The sequence below is a fragment of the Drosophila innubila genome (genome assembly GCF_004354385.1).
Source record: "Drosophila innubila isolate TH190305 chromosome 3R unlocalized genomic scaffold, UK_Dinn_1.0 2_E_3R, whole genome shotgun sequence".
In the NCBI taxonomy this organism is placed as follows: domain Eukaryota; kingdom Metazoa; phylum Arthropoda; class Insecta; order Diptera; family Drosophilidae; genus Drosophila; species Drosophila innubila.
Genome location: NW_022995380.1, coordinates 30,117,422 through 30,136,385, shown reverse-complemented (window position 1 = coordinate 30,136,385; position 18,964 = coordinate 30,117,422). Strand labels below are relative to the sequence as shown.

The 18,964-nt window shown below is 33.8% G+C and overlaps 4 protein-coding genes across 6 annotated transcripts in view; 2 read left to right on the top strand and 2 right to left on the bottom strand.

Moving 5' to 3' along the window:
• The window catches only part of LOC117793039, a 32,606-nt gene extending 29,079 nt beyond the window's left edge, over positions 1-3,527 (bottom strand). Inside the window, exon 1 of the mRNA XM_034633410.1 lies at positions 3,053-3,527. The gene's annotated coding sequence lies outside the window, so the exon portion shown is untranslated. The remainder of the gene's footprint in view (positions 1-3,052) is intronic.
• A 384-nt stretch (positions 3,528-3,911) lies between these two features.
• Positions 3,912-4,414, bottom strand: LOC117790190 (39S ribosomal protein L55, mitochondrial). Its single transcript, XM_034629518.1, has 2 exons — positions 4,166-4,414; positions 3,912-4,108 (listed from the first exon to the last, which is right to left on the bottom strand). Exons 1-2 carry the CDS (start codon positions 4,337-4,339, stop codon positions 3,962-3,964), a joined length of 321 nt encoding a protein of 106 aa, XP_034485409.1. The 5' UTR covers positions 4,340-4,414; the 3' UTR covers positions 3,912-3,961.
• A 112-nt stretch (positions 4,415-4,526) lies between these two features.
• On the top strand, positions 4,527-5,769 carry LOC117790189 (ATP synthase subunit d, mitochondrial). The gene is made up of 2 exons (XM_034629516.1): positions 4,527-4,618; positions 5,137-5,769. Exon 2 carries the CDS (start codon positions 5,141-5,143, stop codon positions 5,675-5,677), a length of 537 nt encoding a protein of 178 aa, XP_034485407.1. The 5' UTR covers positions 4,527-4,618; positions 5,137-5,140; the 3' UTR covers positions 5,678-5,769.
• A 944-nt stretch (positions 5,770-6,713) lies between these two features.
• LOC117790182 (unconventional myosin-Ia) lies at positions 6,714-18,872 on the top strand. 3 transcript variants are annotated; one of them, XM_034629507.1, is made up of 18 exons: positions 6,716-7,080; positions 7,667-7,782; positions 7,851-8,922; positions 8,986-9,049; positions 9,643-9,656; positions 9,732-9,816; positions 9,880-9,974; positions 12,271-12,418; positions 12,483-12,805; positions 12,947-13,194; positions 13,750-14,062; positions 14,933-15,316; positions 15,399-15,458; positions 16,026-16,357; positions 16,992-17,127; positions 17,180-17,332; positions 17,394-17,521; positions 18,245-18,872. In XM_034629507.1, exons 1-18 carry the CDS (start codon positions 6,976-6,978, stop codon positions 18,366-18,368), a joined length of 3,900 nt encoding a protein of 1,299 aa, XP_034485398.1. In that variant the 5' UTR covers positions 6,716-6,975; the 3' UTR covers positions 18,369-18,872. The 3 variants fall into 3 exon arrangements, 2 of the variants coding, with proteins under 2 accessions (XP_034485398.1, XP_034485399.1); XM_034629508.1 differs by lacking the exons at positions 9,643-9,656; positions 15,399-15,458 and having other exon boundaries at positions 8,986-9,033; XR_004617960.1 differs by lacking the exons at positions 9,643-9,656; positions 12,483-12,805; positions 12,947-13,194; ... (6 more) ...; positions 17,394-17,521; positions 18,245-18,872 and having other exon boundaries at positions 6,714-7,080; positions 12,271-12,342.
• Positions 18,873-18,964: the final 92 nt, after the last annotated feature.

The following is an 18,964-nucleotide window of genomic DNA, read 5'->3' as shown; positions in this document are numbered from 1 at the left end:
AAAAAGAAAATATTTTATAGCGAAAAATTCTTTTAAACCATCAGCAAATCAATCTTATCAAGAGCAAAAATATCAGAAAAAACAATAAACAAATGGAACAAGATACACAATAGAAACACAGATGAGATACATGAAATGAAATTGATGTTGTCGCCGTCGCCGTCGCCGTCGCGCTTCATCAATTCTAATGCGTCGTCGCTGTTAAGTATCTTTAAGATATGCACACACACACACAGATACACAGAGAAAGATACATTCACTCACACACTGAGACAAAGTCGCCAGACTGTAAATTACCAACTTATTTAGTTCATGACACCAAGCAATGCATATACACATATTAAATTGGCCAAATATAGAAACGTTTAAGGGCCATTTTTTTTAACGACAGTTAATTCTAATTTCAAAGGAAATTTCATCGAGATTTGTTGTCCAAAATTATCGTACAGTTTATAACTTAAAGATCTAAACAGAATATTGTCTAGAGAAAGTTGCTCTCAAGTCAATTTCAAAGTTATGTTGATGAAGTTTTTTGACTCATTTTCTTTCATGGTTATCTTTTTAGTGCCCTTTGTCTAAGTTATTAAGATTTTGTCACTTGAAATGAGAGAGAATTGACCTCGTAAAGATATATAAATATAGAGTCTGTGCTGGTTCACAATAAGATAAATAGAGCATAGATTCCTTTCCATAAAAATTAAACTGTCAGTAAATTTAATTGATATTTAAATGATAGATTATTTAAAATTTACATAAACTCTTTAATTTGACTTTTTTTATTTTAAATTTTATAATAGACAATTTATACATTTCCAATAATTAATACATCGTCAATTATTTGCTGTATTTAACGCCACTTTCTAGTTATTAAAATCATATTAATATTAAGTTAATATTGGAACAACTAATGATTCGGCTAGGGTATTTAAGGGTCGACTACCCCTAGGACAAAACAGATAGTCAAAATAAGTCTGATCTAGATAATAAATGCACTGATTATATGCATATTTTAAAGCTGTCATAGAAAAGATCCATTCTCAACAAAAACTATTGTTTACATCAAACACACACACACACACACATACATTGGTCTAAATTCTAATTGGAATATTGGCAAGTATTCACTTTCTAGTAACTGCAAACTTTGAACTAAATCCCGTGAACAAACATCAAGAGCGAGCGGGAGAGGAAAGAGAGGTAGCGAAATAGCGAAGAGGGAGAGTGTGAAAGAGTGAGAATTATGGGGGCTTGTGCACAATGAAACGTCACACCAAAAAGCAAAGCAAAATTAACTTTAAGTAATAAAAGACAAAACAGAAAAGAAAAATGAAAAACAAAAAAAGAAATTGTTTTATTTTCGACTTCAAGTGCAAGTAACATAAGAAATTGGCGAGAAACTAAACTAGAAGAAGCAAAGAACGAAGATAAAGAAGAAGAAGACAACAAACGATAGCGCATAGTACACACATACAAACACAGACACTCACACACACATTCATACATACAAACACAAGTGCATCTGCCAAAGCGCCAAAGCGAAAAAAGGTGCAAAACGGAAACAAATGGCGCATTTGGCGCTTCGTGTTGTTGTTGCCGTTTTTTAAGCTATAGCAAAATAAAAATAATAAAATTAAATTAAAGAAAAGAAAAGAAAAAGAAGAAAATAATAGGGCCGCACTGTTTACAAAATTCTCTAAATACCACAAAATGCACTTGGCATCCACTTGCTGCATGTTACAATGCACAAAATACAGTCCACAATCCACCACCAGCAAGCATATCCAATAAGCAGCAGCTAAATCATTCACTCAATTTGGTGGTAAATAGTTGTCTGAATGAATATGAATGGATTCATGGATTCATGCATTCACATTTTACAAACATAACAAACAAGAAGAAGCGAAACATCTGTCGCAGCATTTGCATTTTCCGCTTTTCCGTTGAAAAGTGGCTTTCCATCCACTCTACAACAACAGAGAGGGGAGATAAACTGATGGAATTGGAATTGGAAAAACGTCTGAGCTTCTTCATCATCATCTTTTTTATTTTTTAGTCTGTGATGTGTTGCAAATGTGTTTGTGTTATTTTTACATTTCCGCTGCTTACAAAAATATTTACATGCACATGTATGTATGCATGTGTGTGTATGTCGGCCCGCGTATTAAACAGCATTCCAAGCAGTGTTGGCAGCTTAGCTATTTTACCGCCAGACCTGGTGTTTTTTTAATACGAAACACTAGTTATTTAATGATTTTAAAAGATATTCTAATTGAAGATACTGATATATTGCTAATTTCGATCTTTCTAGCTTTCAAACGGACTGACAGACAGAAAGGACTAAATCGAGTCGATTTTTAATACTGATCTAGTATATATATGCATTTTAGTTTCGGATTTTCCTTCTTTTTTTTTTTTTGATGGTTAAATAGTTTTAAATAAACCTTAATACTATACAAAGCTTTTATTTGACTTTCTAGCAGACTTTCTCGGTTTTTCTAGCTATTTTTATTTACTGATATAGCTTTAGGCACTGCAGAGTTGGCAACACTGACTCCAAGCACACACACACGCACACATAGAGAGGCTTGTCGTTACAGAGAAGAAGCAGAGCAGACTTTATATATGTATGTTATATAGGCATGCATTTGGAAATGTATTAATGTTATAGCATAAATTGTGTCTATTTCAGCACATATTTTGTTTCACGAAATAATATTATTATTATCGATGTACTCTGCACTTCCTCTCCCTCCTCTACTGCCAGACAAAGGTCACCATCTATGGCAGCGGCGACAGTTCCGACGAAAATGCAGCAGAAAAGAGAACGAAACATGCACACACAGACACACACACACACAGACAACGGCATGCACACGCCTACACGAACATAGCAAAGCGCAGGCATAGATACATATACATACATATATATATATATACGTATGATATTGTTGTACAGCAGAAATCTCATTAAAAGAAAATTAAGAAAGCGTCGTGAACTAAATTCACAATTTGACCGTTTCTTATTGGCAATGTAAAAGAAAACATTATTTACCAATTGTTGTAGTTGTTGTATTAATCCAATAAGTGCGTACTGTATGTATGCGTTTTTTTTTGTCTACTGCAATAGTATTAATTGAAACACAAACTCAACGCGTCATTAATTTTGTCCAAAAAGACACCAATTTTATTTGGAAGCAAAATTTCACTATGTATTATTTATTATTATGCTGTCTTGTTTACTGCATGCTGTATACAATCGCACGCACACACATACACACGTATGTATGTATATGCATTTTATTAGACGCTGCCCATTCAAAATTTGTTTGTGGCTTTTTCTTTTGTACTTCGTACAACTTTGCTTTAGTTTATGTACCGGTAATTATTGCAACTTTGCTTTATTTAAGGATAAAGTCTTATTTGCAGCTTACGAGCATTTCATATATTTATGTTTGCACTCGCGTAAAACCGTTTGCAAAATATTCACGACGCGAAGCTAACGAAGACAGAATCGTTTCTGTCATTTTGCCACTGTTTGAGCCCAAAAGCTGCCACCCTGTCCAAAGGCTGCCAGCCTGCTACATTTTCCGATCTGGCAGCATGTACCACTTTGGGTATAATGCCAAAAATGGTAACTTAAAAATGTTATACCCTTTTTAGACAATTTCCTTATTTCAAAGCTAGAATTTTTTAATTTGTTGTTAGATATTTCTGTAAATAAAATTAGTATTACCTAAAATTTACATTCACCGGCAAAAAATATCGCATAATTATATCGATATTGAACTATCGTCAGAAAAAATTATCACGCAAAAAAATTATCTCAAAAAATATTTATCGATATATATTCTAGTATTTTTATCGGAATTCATTAAATGAATACGCAAGCCAATCGCATAGTGCTGCCAGACTTATATAACAAATGTACAATGTTTTTATTTATTATAAATAACAAATGACTCTATTTTTTCTTAATGTACTTCATGTACTTTTTGGCATTAAAGTTATCCTCCACTTCCTCCATAATCTTGACCTTCTTGCGCGGCTTTCTAGCCTCCAAACGCGCCTTGCGTTCCACGTCGGACAATGTGCTCAAATCCAGTGGCAGCTAAATGAAATATGCAGCTCAATTAGTTATTAAAGAATATTTAGCTTATGTAATTACCTTGATTATTTTACGTGGTTCATGATACCGAATAGTAGTTGTGGATCCATCTGGATGAACAACAACAGTTGGATAATTGCGGCAATACACAGATCGATGTAAACGCGTCACGGATGCTGTTGCCGACGAAAGGGCGCGGACCTGTTGCAGTCCAAAAGGTATCACTTTAAGCATTTTAATTCAAGAATTCCTCAAAATTGCTAAATCTATATATTTTACACAGCAAATTAAAAACAAATGCACATATGTGCTGACAGTGTGACCGTATGACAAAATACCGAACCCATATCGATTAGAAGTATTCGATTCGGATGTACACCCAGATTCGACAACTATCCTTACTGCCACTTAGCTATTTTTTTCTCTCAAAAATTGGCAACGCTGACAATAACTAAAAAGCTGGCAACGCTGTCAGTAACTAAAAAGTTGGCAACGCTGATATACATTGTTCAAGTAAGTCGTGTGAAAAACGTATGTAAAAATAAATTATAAAAATTTAAAAAAATCAATCATAAAATTACAAGATAATTCAAGCAAATACATGCGCGCAACAGAAATAATGTTAGCTTGCCAAATTTGTTTAGTTGAAGCATGAGTTTTGCAGTGCGTTTTTCTGTTGCGGCAACAAATTACATAATTATTGGCAGGCCAAAGAATTTTCAATGTGTATAAAAGTAGCAAAATGTGAATAGAATTAAGTAATGCTTGAATTGAATAACTGAAACGGATACAAAACGATTGAAATTGAATAACCAGCGATAATACAATATTTATCCCTTTAATATGTCCTCTTTTTCACTTTTATTGGGGAATTGTGCTACCAACTTGTTTAAATAGCATGTCATACCAAAAACAAGCTGGCAGGCTTGGTTGGTAGAAAAAGGACTTTTTTAGAAAGTCATATTTTTAGGCGCGCGAATGAAATTTGAATAAATGATTTTTCTAATTGCTGTTTGTTGTTGTTTTTATAGTATAATGGCCGCCAAACGCATCGCGCAGTCTTCAATTAACTGGACCGCTCTGGCCGAGCGTGTGCCCGCCAATCAGAAGAGCAGCTTTGGCGCCTTCAAGACCAAGGCGGACATTTATGTGCGCGCCGTGATGGCCAATCCAGAGAGTCCACCAAAAATCAACTGGGCGCACTACAAGAACTTGGTGCCCGTTGCTGGACTGGTCGATAGCTTCCAGAAGCAATACGACGCCCTGTCGGTGCCCTATCCCAAGGATACTTACTCGTCTCAGGTGGACACTGAAATTGAGCAGTCCAAGAGCGACATTTCCTCATACAAGAAGGCATCGGAGGAGCGCATTAAGAATTACGAGAGGGAAATTGGACATTTGAAATCATTGATGCCATATGAGCAAATGACCATGGAGGATTATCGTGATGCATTCCCCGACGCAGCTTTGGATCCCATCAACAAGCCCACTTTCTGGCCCCACACTCCCGAGGAACAGGTTGGATACAAGTCCAAGGAGCAGATCGAGGCTGAGAAGCAGGGACACCATTAATATAATTAATATTGAAAATGTTCTTTATTGAAATGTCCACTTTATCGTTGGAGTTGAATTAAAGTCATATTGAAAACGAATGGAAGTTAAAGTAAAAAAAGTTGTCGATTTATTTAAAAAATTCTTTTTGCCTAAAAGTTGGCAGTTGAGCTGGCAGGTTTAGCAGGACTTTTTAAATTTTTGGTTCTTAAAAAGTATCTGATTACTCCACGAATGACAGATTGTGGCGGTCGGCCGATAGACTGTGCCATGCACCCTTAACAGCAGCTGTTATGGGGCTCCACTTCCTGTCACTGTTGCCAACTTTATCAGAGGATTAAAAGCTGTTTCTGACTGGAAAGCATCCGAATAAAATACTAGTCAACTTCTTTAGCACCGGCAAAAAACTAAAAATATATTTAAAATAGCCAGATTTTCAGCTAATAGCAATTTTTAAGTTTTTCTGAAAAAAGCCAGGCTTGGCTATTTTAACGGCGCGCAATTCAAATGTAAACTTTTTATTTATCAATAACTTAGCAATAAACTTAAGTTTTAAAAGAAATTTAAAAATTCGAATTTAGATAAAATTTAGGTGATCATTTTTAAATAGGTTTTAAGTTCAAAACCCCTCGGGGAATGAAATTACAAATTGAATTCTAAAAAATATATACAAAAAATCGAGATAATTCTAACAAAAACAATGCAAAAGTTAATAAAAGTTCTAGCTTCAATATTAAGAAAACTTAAAAAAAAGTTTGTTCTTAGAAATTCTACTATTTTTTGCTATTTAGCTAAAATGGTATGACTTGCCAGATCGGAAACTTTTTGGTGGAACCAACCACTAAAAAGCTGGCAGCACTGCCCGTAGTGCTTTGCATTTCTCTACAAAATGCCCAAATATTGTCTGAAAAGGTAAACAAAGTTATTTAAAAATGATTAATAAACAAATCGAAATTATAAACAATTATGTGAGGAATTATGGAAGAATAAATGCAACGAAGAAATCAAGTTACAACGTGTAGGGTTATTGAAACCAAACTGTTGCTGTTGGGGAAATGAAGACAGAAAAGAGAGAAAATTAAAATCAATAATTCAATCAGAAAATCAAAACACGAATTTGAGGCTGAATGATAAATTATGCAATTGTGCCAATTGTGCATTAAGTATGATTCTATTGTTGTGTGTGTGTTATTTGTGTCATTGCAGTTACAGTTACAGTTGATAAATTCAAATGTTTATGCTTGACATTTGCATTTGTGGTTGTTGTTGCTGTTGCCGTTGTTGTTGCTGTCGTTGTTTTTGTGGTTGCTGTTGGAAAAATGGAACAGGAGATTGGCACCTGGGACTCGGTGCTGTTGGAAAACCTCTCCGAGGATAGTTTCATAAACAACATACATCAGCGTTACAAACGCGATCATATATATGTAAGTCCAACAGTCAGTCTAGTAGTTTTTTTGACAAGCTCAAAAATAAGCATTCGCATTTACAGTCAGTCAGTAAAGTGATTTGACGAAATCCAAAATTAATAAATTATGTCTAGCAGAAGAAAAATTGTTTATAGATATGTATTTTAATTCCTTTTTTAATATTCTTACCTATATTTATAAAAAAATATAATAAAATAATGACATCATTTGGGTTTAACATTTTAAGAAAATCAAAAAAAAATTCAGAACAATCTATTCATTGAACTTAACTATTTAAAAAAAATACAAAACACTGTCTTATTTTTCAAAATATGTAAACACAGTGGATAATATTTTTTTGTTTAACTTGTTCTTAATTGATTTATATTATTGATGACACAAATTTAAATTTTTATATAAAATAAAATTTATTATATTTATATTGCATTTTTAAATTATTATATTTTAATTATTAATTGATTAATATATAGTAATACAAATGAATTATTTGAGTACTTTGTCAAAAGGAATACTTGAGCAACTTTTTATTAAGTATGAGTCCATTAAAGAAGCTGATATATCTTTATATTTCATACGATTTCAGACCTATATAGGCACTTCAGTTGTGGCTTTGAATCCATATCATCACATATCGGAGCATTCGTTGGAAATTATACGCGACTATGGCAATAAAGGCATCTTTCAGCTGCCACCACACATGTAAGTGATGTTACCTTCCTCCCCTGACCAACAATTAATGCTTGAATCTTCTCTTGAATCCTCGCCAGCTATGGGCTTACAAACCTGGCTTATCAGTCGCTCAAGGATCAGAGCGAGGATCAGTGTGTGCTGCTCACGGGCGAAGGTGGCGCTGGCAAAACGGAGACCTTCAAAATGATTGTCAATTTCCTAACACACATCCAGGACAAATCCCAGGCGAATGCGTTGCGTAAACAATCCTCGAGCAGTTCAGCAAGTGGCATTATATTGCCAGCTCATCCAAGATCAACGAGTAGTTGCTCCGGCAATGCCAATTTTATAATATGCAAGAGCAATGCAATGAATTCACGTCGCCAGTCGCCTTCACCGGGTCCGTGTACGGTTGCGGGTCCTGGTGCTTCTCCATCAGCCACGCAGCGTTCCCGATCGCACACGGAGAGCATTGAGCGACAGGCGCGACGCAATCAGCGTGAAAAATATGTCGACTTTGATTTCTCGCATCACAAAAGCACCGAAAATATAAGCACACTGTTGGAATCAACAGCAACAACTGCCACGCCCACGGCCACGCCCATGCTGACGCCCACACCGATGCCTGGTCATTTGCATCCAACGAAATCCTGCTTTAAGCATCAACAGACACAAGTAAACAGCTGCACTGCCAACGTCTCCAGGTTGACATCGAAGCATTTGCACGCTGCAGGTTGTCGTCAGTGTGGACACAGCAAATGCACACGCGCCCAGAGCTTGGAGAAGGAGGAACGTGATGCCGCATTGCAAATGCTACGCGGCAGCAACAATCGCCTGCCTCTGTCATCCTCCGCTGCCACTGCCCAATCCCAACTGCAGCGCGGCAGTTGCTCCAATCTGGTGAGACAACACTCAACGGAGAGTCAACCGGAGCGACAACAATCAATCTCCATGGGTTCCACGCAACGCATCTCGCTCTATGATGCACACAAGTTGAGCAAAGTTCTTGGCAGCAGTTCCATTTCTCCAACGCCTTCAGCCAGCTCATCGCTGCATCGACGCCACAAGTCGCCCAGTCAACGTTTAAGGGAATGCGTCACCTGCGCGGATGTCTTTCTCGAGGCCATGGGCAATGCCTGCACCTTGAAGAACAACAACTCCAGCAGATATGTAAAGATACTTCTCTTTTCAATTCTATACATTTCTTGCTAATATTTCATATTTTTATATCAGGGCAAACTCTTTGATATTGAAATTGACTTCAAGGGCGATCCCATGGGCGTACACATAACCCACTGTAAGTAACTTTATAAATAAATAGATTTCAAAAATATATATCTTTTCTTTTTTTAATGTTGTATCCTAAAAAAAAAAAACTACTTTAATTTTTTCCAAATTAATTTATTTTTCAATTTTATTCACTTAATAATATTGTCTCAGCTATGTTGTGTGAAAATTTCAGCCTCCTAGTTCTTATAGTTTGTGCTGTACAATGATCAGTCATTAGGTCAGAACAAAGAATTTTATTCATATGGATTATTTTTAAATAAATTTAACTTGAAAAAATACATTTTTATTTGTAAATTTTTTTTAATGAATTCATTTTAACTCTACATTTTTTATATCATGAAATATTTTTTTGATTAAGGCATCCTGGAAATATATATATTGATTCAATTAAATGCAAATATGTTTATTAATTAAAAATATCAGTTGCATATAAAAACTAAAATTTAATTATTATTTTTTGATAAAAATCAGGCGACTATTTTCATTTTACAGTTTTTGTAAATTTTAGACCCACCTTAAAGTTAACTTAATAATATTTATACTATAATATAATTGAATAATATTTAACTGTTGTTTCCATGTCTGTCTCACAATCCTAAGATATGCTGGAAAAGGTTTGATTTACTGCGACCTATTAACTATTCTTAAATGACTTTTTTTTTAATTATTATTCAATTTATTATTCACAGACTCGCATTACGGATACCGTGATTGGAGAGCGCAATTTTCACATATTTTATCAGCTGCTGTTGGGCGCGGATCTGCAGCTATTAAGTGAGCTACCAAAAGATAAATATATTCCTGCCGTGTCCTTATTATTTATTTTTTCTCTTGTAGAATCATTGAAACTTTTTCGCAATGTGGAGAAGTATGAACTGCTTCGCAATACAACTGCCATTGAAGAGGATCGTACCAATTTTCATTACACAAAGGTAATAAAAAATAGTAAAGCCTTAATACAAAAAAATTTTTTAAAAATAAAAATATCAGCGAATCATACTGAAACAAATATAGGTTACGGTTTCGGTTCCGGTACGTCCCGAAATAACTATTTCGGTAAAAGATTCCATTTCAGTTTTTTTCTTTCGGTTCCGGTACGTAACGGTACAACAAATCAATTTTGAAATATTTTAAAATTTTAAGATGTCGTTTTATATTAAATATGACATCGAAATAAACAGACCTAGGGCAAAGAAAAATGTTGAACGAATTTAAAAATATTTGAATGCAGAATGCTTTTAGAAGCCAAATCATTATCAAAATGACATTCCGCTTGAAAATCGGTTCAGTTTTGATCAAGTTATGACAGTTTGAAGTTGGTCAGACTGCGGATTTAGCCACTTTACAAGTCCAAATTTTTGTTCAAATTCACATGATTTTTTACAAAAAAATGAAAGGTTTCAGAATCAAGTTTAAAGTGTTGTTTTATATTAATTACGATATAAGGAGTTAATTAAAAGTGAAAGCTTGAGATTTAAAATTTTGAATTTTCGAAATTTCAAAGGGGGGACCCTTAGCATCGGAATCGAATCTTGGTCGAAAATAATTAAATTTTCTAAATGAACAAAATTTGAATGCAGAATGAATTTAGAGTCCAAATCATGATCAAAATGACATTCCGCTTGAAAATCGGCTAATTTTTGATTAAGTTATGAGAGATCAAAGTTTTTAAAAAAAATGTCAAGGGGTAGGTATGGAAAATTAGATGATAGAGGGCTTAGAATCGAAAAAATATGAAATTTTTTAAATGAACAAAAATTTAATACAGAATTAATTTAGAGTCCAAATCATGATCAAAATGACATTCCGCTTGAAAATCGGTTAATTTTTGATTAAGTTATGAGAGATCAAAGTTTTTAAAAAAAATGTCAAGGGGTAGGTATGGAAAATTAGATGATAGAGGGCTTAGAATCGAAAAAATATGAAATTTTCTAAATGAACAAAAATTTAATACAGAATTAATTTAGAGTCCAAATCATGATCAAAATGACATTCCGCTGAAAAATCGGTTAATTTTTGATGAAGTTATGAGAGATCAAAGTTTTTAAAAAAATGTCAAGGGGTAGGTATGGAAAATTTAGATGATAGAGGGCTTAGAATCGAAAAAATATGAAATTTTCTAAATGAACAAAAATTTAATACAGAATTAATTTAGAGTCCAAATCATGATCAAAATGACATTCCGCTGAAAAATCGGTTAATTTTTGATGAAGTTATGAGAGATCAAAGTTTTTAAAAAAATGTCAAGGGGTAGGTATGGAAAATTAGATGATAGAGGGCTTAGAATCGAAAAAATATGAAATTTTCTAAATGAACAAAAATTTAATACAGAATTATTTTAGAGTCCAAATCATGATCAAAATGACGTTCCGCTGAAAAATCGGTTCAGTTTTGATCAAGTTATGACAGTTTGAAGTTGGTCAGACTGCGGACTAAGCCACTTTACAAGTCCAAATTTTTGTTCAATTAAACATGATTTTTTACAAAAATTTGAAAGGTCTCAGAATCAAGTTTAAAGTGTTGTTTTATACTAATTACGATATAAGGAGTTGATTAAAAGTGAAAACATGAGATTTAAAATTTAGAATTTTCGAAATTTCAAAGGGGGGACCCTTGGCATCGAAATCGAATCTTGGTCGAAAATAATAAAATTTTCTAAATGAACAAAATTTGAATGCAGAATGAATTTAGAGTCCAAATCATGATCAAAATGACATTCCGCTTGAAAATCGGTTAATTTTTGATTAAGTTATGAGAGATCAAAGTTTTTAAAAAAATGTCAAGGGGTATGGAAAATTAGATGATAGAGGGCTTAGAATCGAAAAAATATGAAATTTTCTAAATGAACAAAAATTTAATACAGAATGAATTTAATGTCCAAATCATGATCAAAATGACATTCCGCTTGAAAATCGGTTTAGTTTTAATCAAGTTATGGCAGTTGGAAGTTGGAAAACTCTTTGACCTAGCAACATTACCACAACCGTACCGGTGCAAAAGGTGTAACGGTTAGTTTCGGTTAACGGTTCCGGTACCGGCTCCGAAGTTATTCCCTGAAAAATATTATTAAGAGAAAATAATTGTATTTAAATTGTTTTAGATAGCTTTTTGTTTCTTTTAATAAATACTTTAATAGGTTGATATTTTTTTTTTATCATTACAAGTAATATAATACAGTAATATTTATTATATTATATTATCATAAATAATTAATTATACTAATTTTAGCGCTCTTTGGATGTGCTCGGCCTGAGCTGTGATGAGATCAACTCAATTTTTCGTGTTATTGCCGTGGTATTGAAGCTGGGAAACTTTATTTTTGTGCCCGTAACGAATATTGATGGCACCGAAGGCTGTCAGATCTCCAATGTTTATGGTGAGTATAAGCAGAAGTGTCTTTTGTAAAATTTCGAATAATCATTTATGATTGTCATTTACAGAGGTGCAGGAGACGGCACAGCTGCTCAATTTGGAAGCTCAAATTTTAATCAATTGCCTGACGAGAGCGAACAGCACGAGCAGCACACAGGAGGATGTGGGCTGTGAAATGGATGCCAGACAGGCAGCCAGCTATCGGAACACACTCTGCCGTACACTGTACAGTCGTCTATTCACCTGGCTGGTCAACAAGATCAATGAGACACTCAAATCAACGCAGCGTGAAAAGAATCTTGCCTTGCTTGACTTTTATGGCTTTGAGGTGCTCGATCATAATTCGTTTGAACAGTTTGCCATTAACTACAGCGCTGAGAAAACGCATCAGGTGTGTGTCAACACAGACAACATTGTTTAGACCCTGTACTTAACTATGACAAAGTGTTTACTATTTATTATTACCTATGTTTACTCCCCAAATCCATCTTAATCACCTATGTACGCCAAATGTTTTTGTATTTTCTTGCAGAACTTTGTTTTTAATGTTTTGCGTTCGGAGCAAGAGCTGTATTTGCGGGAAGGTTTGGAATGGTCGCGCATTGATTACTTTGATAACGAGTCCATTTGCGAGCTGATTGATAAGCCCAGCTATGGCATCTTGAGTCTGATCAATGAGCCACATCTGAGCAGCAATGAGGCGCTTCTGCTGCGTGTCCAACAGTGTTGTGCGGGTCATCCCAATTTCATGACCAGCGGCAGCAATTCCATGTGCTTTCAGTGAGTTCAAAAGCCTCTAGAAAGCAGGCACCTTAAAAGCTAAAATTCTTATTTTATTAATCATAATCCATAATACTTATTGTTTTAATTTTCTTCAAATTTTTTTTACATATAACCATTATTTTTTATAAATTCAAAATTATTTAAAATATTTTTGGGATTATTTATTAAGAGCCTGGTTTTTTAATATTAATAATTTTTTTTAATAAAAGTTGTTAATAACAGTTATTCTAGAATCTATATTAAATAAATGAAAAAAAGAATTGAAAGTAATTATTAAAATATTCATTGATTGAAAAAGCAAACAAAATAATTTAAAATCTTTTCGATAGAAATCACAAGTATTTTTGCAATTTTTAATTGTATTGTGATTTTATTTGTTACGCAATTTAAATTTTCAAAAATTTGAAATTTAATATAAAAATAACATATAATTAATTTAAATAATTTAAATAAAAATCACAAAGTATTTTTATAACATTAAATTGTATTGTGACCTTACCAAATGATATTTTCACACATATTCATAATTAATAATAATTTATCAATTCACAGAATACGTCACTTTGCCAATGTTGTGAACTACTCGATACATCGCTTTCTGGAGAAGAATTCGGACATGTTGCCCAAGTATATAAGCACAGGATTTTATCAGAGCAAACTGTCGCTGGTGCAGAGTCTCTTCCCAGAGGGGAATCCCCGCAGACAGCCGAGCAAAAAGCCGACAACACTCAGCTCGAATATACGAACGCAGCTGCAAACATTGCTGGCAATTGTGAAGCATCGTCGTGCCCATTATGTGTTCTGCATTAAGCCCAATGAGTGCAAGCAGTCGCATCAGTTTGACATGGCGCTGGTGCAGCATCAGGTGCGTTTAGTGATGGCTCGATTAATCATATGATACTCATCAATTAGTGATGTCGAAATATATCGAAATAATGACAACTCGATTTTCGCGGAAGCGATACTATGACTTGATGAATTTTTTTTAACGATTTTTCGAGTTGATTAAATCGATTTCAAAAAAACTCACTGCGGATTGTTATCGTATTTAATGTGTAGAATTGAGTTTGGTTGTTCAATTTTTGATGAACGACCGTAATAAATAATCCACAAAATTGCCAATTTTTTTTAAAACAAACATGAAAACAATACAAGAAAAATAAGTTTTGTAATAAATGAACGCGTGAACGCGTGTGATTAAAACTGCGTTTTCCAATAAAAAAAATTTGTTTTGAGATAGCTTAATATTTTCAACTCGACCTACTATTTTCCGATATATCGACAACTCAATACTTATTTTTAGCGATTTTCTATTACGATATAAAACTCGAACTAAAATTTGAATTTACATCACTATTAATATCAAATGCATTACACATTCTAATGTAATGATATCAAAAATGTAAAAAAATCATTTGATTAATTTTTGTCGATTAATAATCGCTCGGCTTAAATTAATCATATGATCATATACATTACTATTTATATCAAATGCATTACACATTCTAATGTAATAATATCAAAAATTAGAAATAGGCTCTAATTTAAAAAAACATTTGATTAATCGATTTTAGTAATTTTTTCTCGATTAATAATCGCTCGGCTTAAATTAATCATATGATCATATACATAACTTAATCGAATTTCGATTAATCGATTTAAGTAATTTTTTCGATTATTAATCGCTCGACTTAAATTAATCAATCGATTAATGATTTTTTTTTGCCATTCCTAGGTGCGTTACATGTCACTGATGCCGCTGGTGCATCTCTGCCGCACCGGACACTGTTATCATCTGCCGCACTCGAAGTTCTTTCATCGCTACAAGCTGCTCAATAGTCTCACCTGGCCGCATTTCCATGGCGGCAGTCAAGTGGAGGGCATTGCTTTAATCATACGCAATCTGCCGCTGCCCTCGGCCGAATTTACACTGGGCACCAAAAATGTGTTCGTGCGCAGTCCGCGCACTGTTTATGAGCTGGAACAGTTTCGCCGTCTGCGCATCTCCGAGCTGGCCGTGCTCATCCAGAAGATGTTCCGCATGTATCATGCGAGGAAACGCTATCGACTCATGCGGCACAGCCAAATGGTCATCTCGAGTGCGTGGCGCACGTGGCGTGTAAGTAATGGGATGCACTGCATCCACCACATCACTTGCATGCCTCTTTAAACTATTTATTCTGTTTATTTGCATCATCTAGGAGTGCCGCTTTGGCATTCCCTTCACGGGCCGTAGGCACTTGTGGAGTTTATATCGTGTTGTAAGCATTGCATGTCCTTTATTCCAATCCTTAATTAGTTTTACACATTTTTTTTCATTTCAAATCATATTTTAAAATCTTAATAAATATGTTTGCTGACTTCTTTTAAGTTAACCTTAAATAAATAATTTCAATATTTAACTAAAGAGTATGAAAATTAAATGAATTGATACTTTGAAATCTTATACTTCGTTTAACTTAAAAAATTGAAATTATTTTTTATTGTAAATACTTGTAAAAATTAAATGCCATCTAAGTGTTACAATAATTTATATATTTTCAATATTTATTGTAACTTTATTTTCGATTTGAATTCAAAAATAAAAAATACAACTCTTATATTCAATTTGTATTTTCATCTTAAAAAAAAAGTTGATCATTAATTTGTGCAATAAACAAATGCATTTATAATTTGTATTAAGAAGTAATATAATATTCCATTTAAATAAAAAATTAAGAAACGTCACTTTGAATAATAAAAATTGAGTCGAATTAAGTGTTGCAATACCCTGTAATCCCAATATCTCACACAAATACTCATTCCAATTAAATTATACTCATTCTCAGGCGCGTGAGGAATATCGTACACTAAAATACAAGCGACAAGTCAAATGGGCCGTCGATGTGATTGCCAGATATTATCATCAGTGGAAGATACGACAATATTTGCTCACAATTCCATTGCGTCTGCCGCCAAATACGTTGAGTCCCCTCTCTTCCGAGTGGCCAGCGGCACCGAATTTTCTGCAGGATGCATCGCGTCTCCTACGCGCCATATATCATCGCTGGAAGTGCTATATATATCGCAATTCATTCGATCAGACGGCACGCAATCGCATGAGAGAAAAGGTGACTGCCAGCATTATATTCAAGGATCGCAAGGCTTCCTATGCGCGCAGGTACCAATTCAAGATATTAAATAATACTAATACCATATTTATTATATTTTAATTCACTCTGCACTTAAGTTTTTTAAAATTTATAAAAAAAAATATTTTCCTCCAGATTCTACTAGATATAGATTTCGATGCTAAGGGTCCCCCCTTTCAAATTTCGAAAATTCAAAATTTTAAATCTTAAGTTTTTACTTTTAATTAACTCCTTATGTCGTTATTAGTATAAAATAACACTTTAAGCATGATTCTGAGACCTTTAATTTTTTGTATAAACATCATGGGAAATCGGACCAAAAACTGGACTTGAAAAGATGCTAACCAATTTTAAACTGTCATAAATTTGTCAAAACTAACCCGATTTTCCAGTGGAATGTCGTTTTAAAAAACGGGAGGCTTCTACATTTATTCTTCATTCAAATTTTACTTATTTCGTAAAATAAAAAATTCCGGCCTAGAGATCGGTTCCTATGTCAATGTACAAATTTAACAGAAAGCTATTTCTAAATTTTTTAACTAAAAAATTGCAAATAAATAAATGAAAATTTAAATGTAATTAATATTTGATAATTTTAATTAAAGAAACAATTTTTATTATTTATTAACGAATAGCTTTATTAATTGTTTATCCTTTTTGCAGCGTGGCACATCCTTTTGTGGGCGACTATGTGAGATTGCGACACAATCAGCAGTGGAAAAAGATTTGTGCAGAGACCAATGATCAATATGTAGTTTTTGCGGATATAATTAACAAGATAGCACGCTCCAGTGGGAAGGTAGGATATCATATATCTTACTCTAAACATTTATTCATTGGTGTATCCACAGTTTGTGCCCATTTTGTTGGTGTTGTCCACATCGTCGTTGCTTCTGTTGGATCAGCGCACGCTGCAAATCAAGTATCGAGTGCCTGCCTCGGAGATTTATCGCATGTCTCTGAGCCCTTACCTAGATGACATTGCCGTCTTTCACGTCAAGGCGGTAAGTATTGAAATAAATGTATAAAAATCTATAATGTAATAAATCTTCTTACTAATTGCAGTCGGAATTTGGTCGCAAAAAGGGCGATTTCGTATTCCAAACGGGACATGTCATTGAGATTGTCACTAAAATGTTTCTGGTCATTCAAAATGCCACAGGCAAACCGCCAGAGATACACATAAGCACAGAGTGAGTGATCAATAAATATGTATACATATTTAATTCATTAAAATGATACTTAAGTAACTTTAATTGTAAAAAACATAGTTCAAAAATTAGATATAAATGTGTCCCTGCAACTGGGCTTTGTGAAAATCGCCAGATTTGACGGAAAAACACTTGATTTGGCGGGTAAACTGCCAAATTTGACGAAGGAATTAAGCCATATATTGCCGGATTAAAGCCAGATTTGGCGGGAAAAGGCAAGATTTTGCGGGAAAAACGCTAGATTTAACAGAAAAATGTGAGATTTTGTGTATAAATGCTAATCTTTAAATCAAAAGAATTTGTCGATTGTTCCTATGTTATAGTCATCTGATTTTCAGGGTAAGGAAAACCCAATTTGTATGTTTGCTTTAGATAACTCTAAAACTGACAAAGTTTTCCATACTAAGCCTTTTTCTCAATGTGTGAACTCTGACCCCTAATTAAACCTCCTTGCAACTCGAATTTCGCAATATGCCGTTTAATATCACAATAAAATTGCCTCAGCTGTGCTGTGTGAAAATTTCAGCCTCCTACGTCTTTTGGTTTCAGCTGTGCAATGATCAGTGAGTCAGTCAGCCAGGACAAAGAGTTTTATATGTTTGGATAATATTTGTCAATCAATTTTATTTGATGTTTAGTAAATTAACAAATATATTAATGGTATAATGATTAATTCATTTAAAAATTTAATGTTTGTCCTTGCAGATTCGAGGCGAACTTTGGACAACAGACGGTCATCTTCTCATTTAAATACGGCGGCATGTCGGATTTGGCACAAGGGCCGCCAAAGGTCACGCGCAAGGCAAATCGCATGGAGATTATTGTATGATCATCGATCAATGTCATGATCTGGGATCACGATCAGGATCAGGATCAGCATCAGGGTCCAGCTGGGAGGAACAAACTCAACATTTTAAAATTCAATTTATTGTTTACTGTATGCACTGTGTTTTTTTTAAGGTCTCTCTGACTTGGTCCACGGGACCAAAAAACGATTTTAGCCATATTCAAATACAGAGGAAAAACTTTAATTGATTTGCTCACAACTGACAATCAGTCTTAGAAAATTTGTTGTCAAAATTGTGCCAAAAAAAAAAAACAAAAAAAACAAAAAACTTACTTTTATGAAAAACTGCAAACATTTCTTTCACATTAAATATATGTAATGTTATAATGTAATTAAATTAAGTAACAGTAACTAATGAAACGAAATGAACAACTGAATTTATTTAACTAATTTGTCGACACTAGGTTTAGTTTTAAGTAAAGCACCAAAAGTCGATTAGCATTGCAACAAACAACTAAATAAAAAGAAAAAAAAAACAAAACAAAACAAACAACTACGTTAGACATTTTACACAAATACAAGAAGACGAAAATAAACAATTTACTTACGATGATAATTTCCGTTAATAGAAGAAACCA

Excerpts from the sequence above, each read along its gene's own strand:
- LOC117790189 (XM_034629516.1), top strand. The coding sequence starts at position 5,141 with ATGGCCGCCAAACGCATCGCGCAGTCTTCAATTAACTGGACCGCTCTG.
- LOC117790182 (XM_034629507.1), top strand. The coding sequence starts at position 6,976 with ATGGAACAGGAGATTGGCACCTGGGACTCGGTGCTGTTGGAAAACCTC. Across the intron at positions 7,783-7,850 it reads TTTCAGCTGCCACCACACAT|CTATGGGCTTACAAACCTGG; the intron begins GTAAGTGATGTT and ends AATCCTCGCCAG. Across the intron at positions 8,923-8,985 it reads ACAACAACTCCAGCAGATAT|GGCAAACTCTTTGATATTGA; the intron begins GTAAAGATACTT and ends TTTTTATATCAG.
- LOC117790190 (XM_034629518.1), bottom strand. The coding sequence starts at position 4,339 with ATGCTTAAAGTGATACCTTTTGGACTGCAACAGGTCCGCGCCCTTTCG. Across the intron at positions 4,109-4,165 it reads AACCACGTAAAATAATCAAG|CTGCCACTGGATTTGAGCAC; the intron begins GTAATTACATAA and ends TATTTCATTTAG.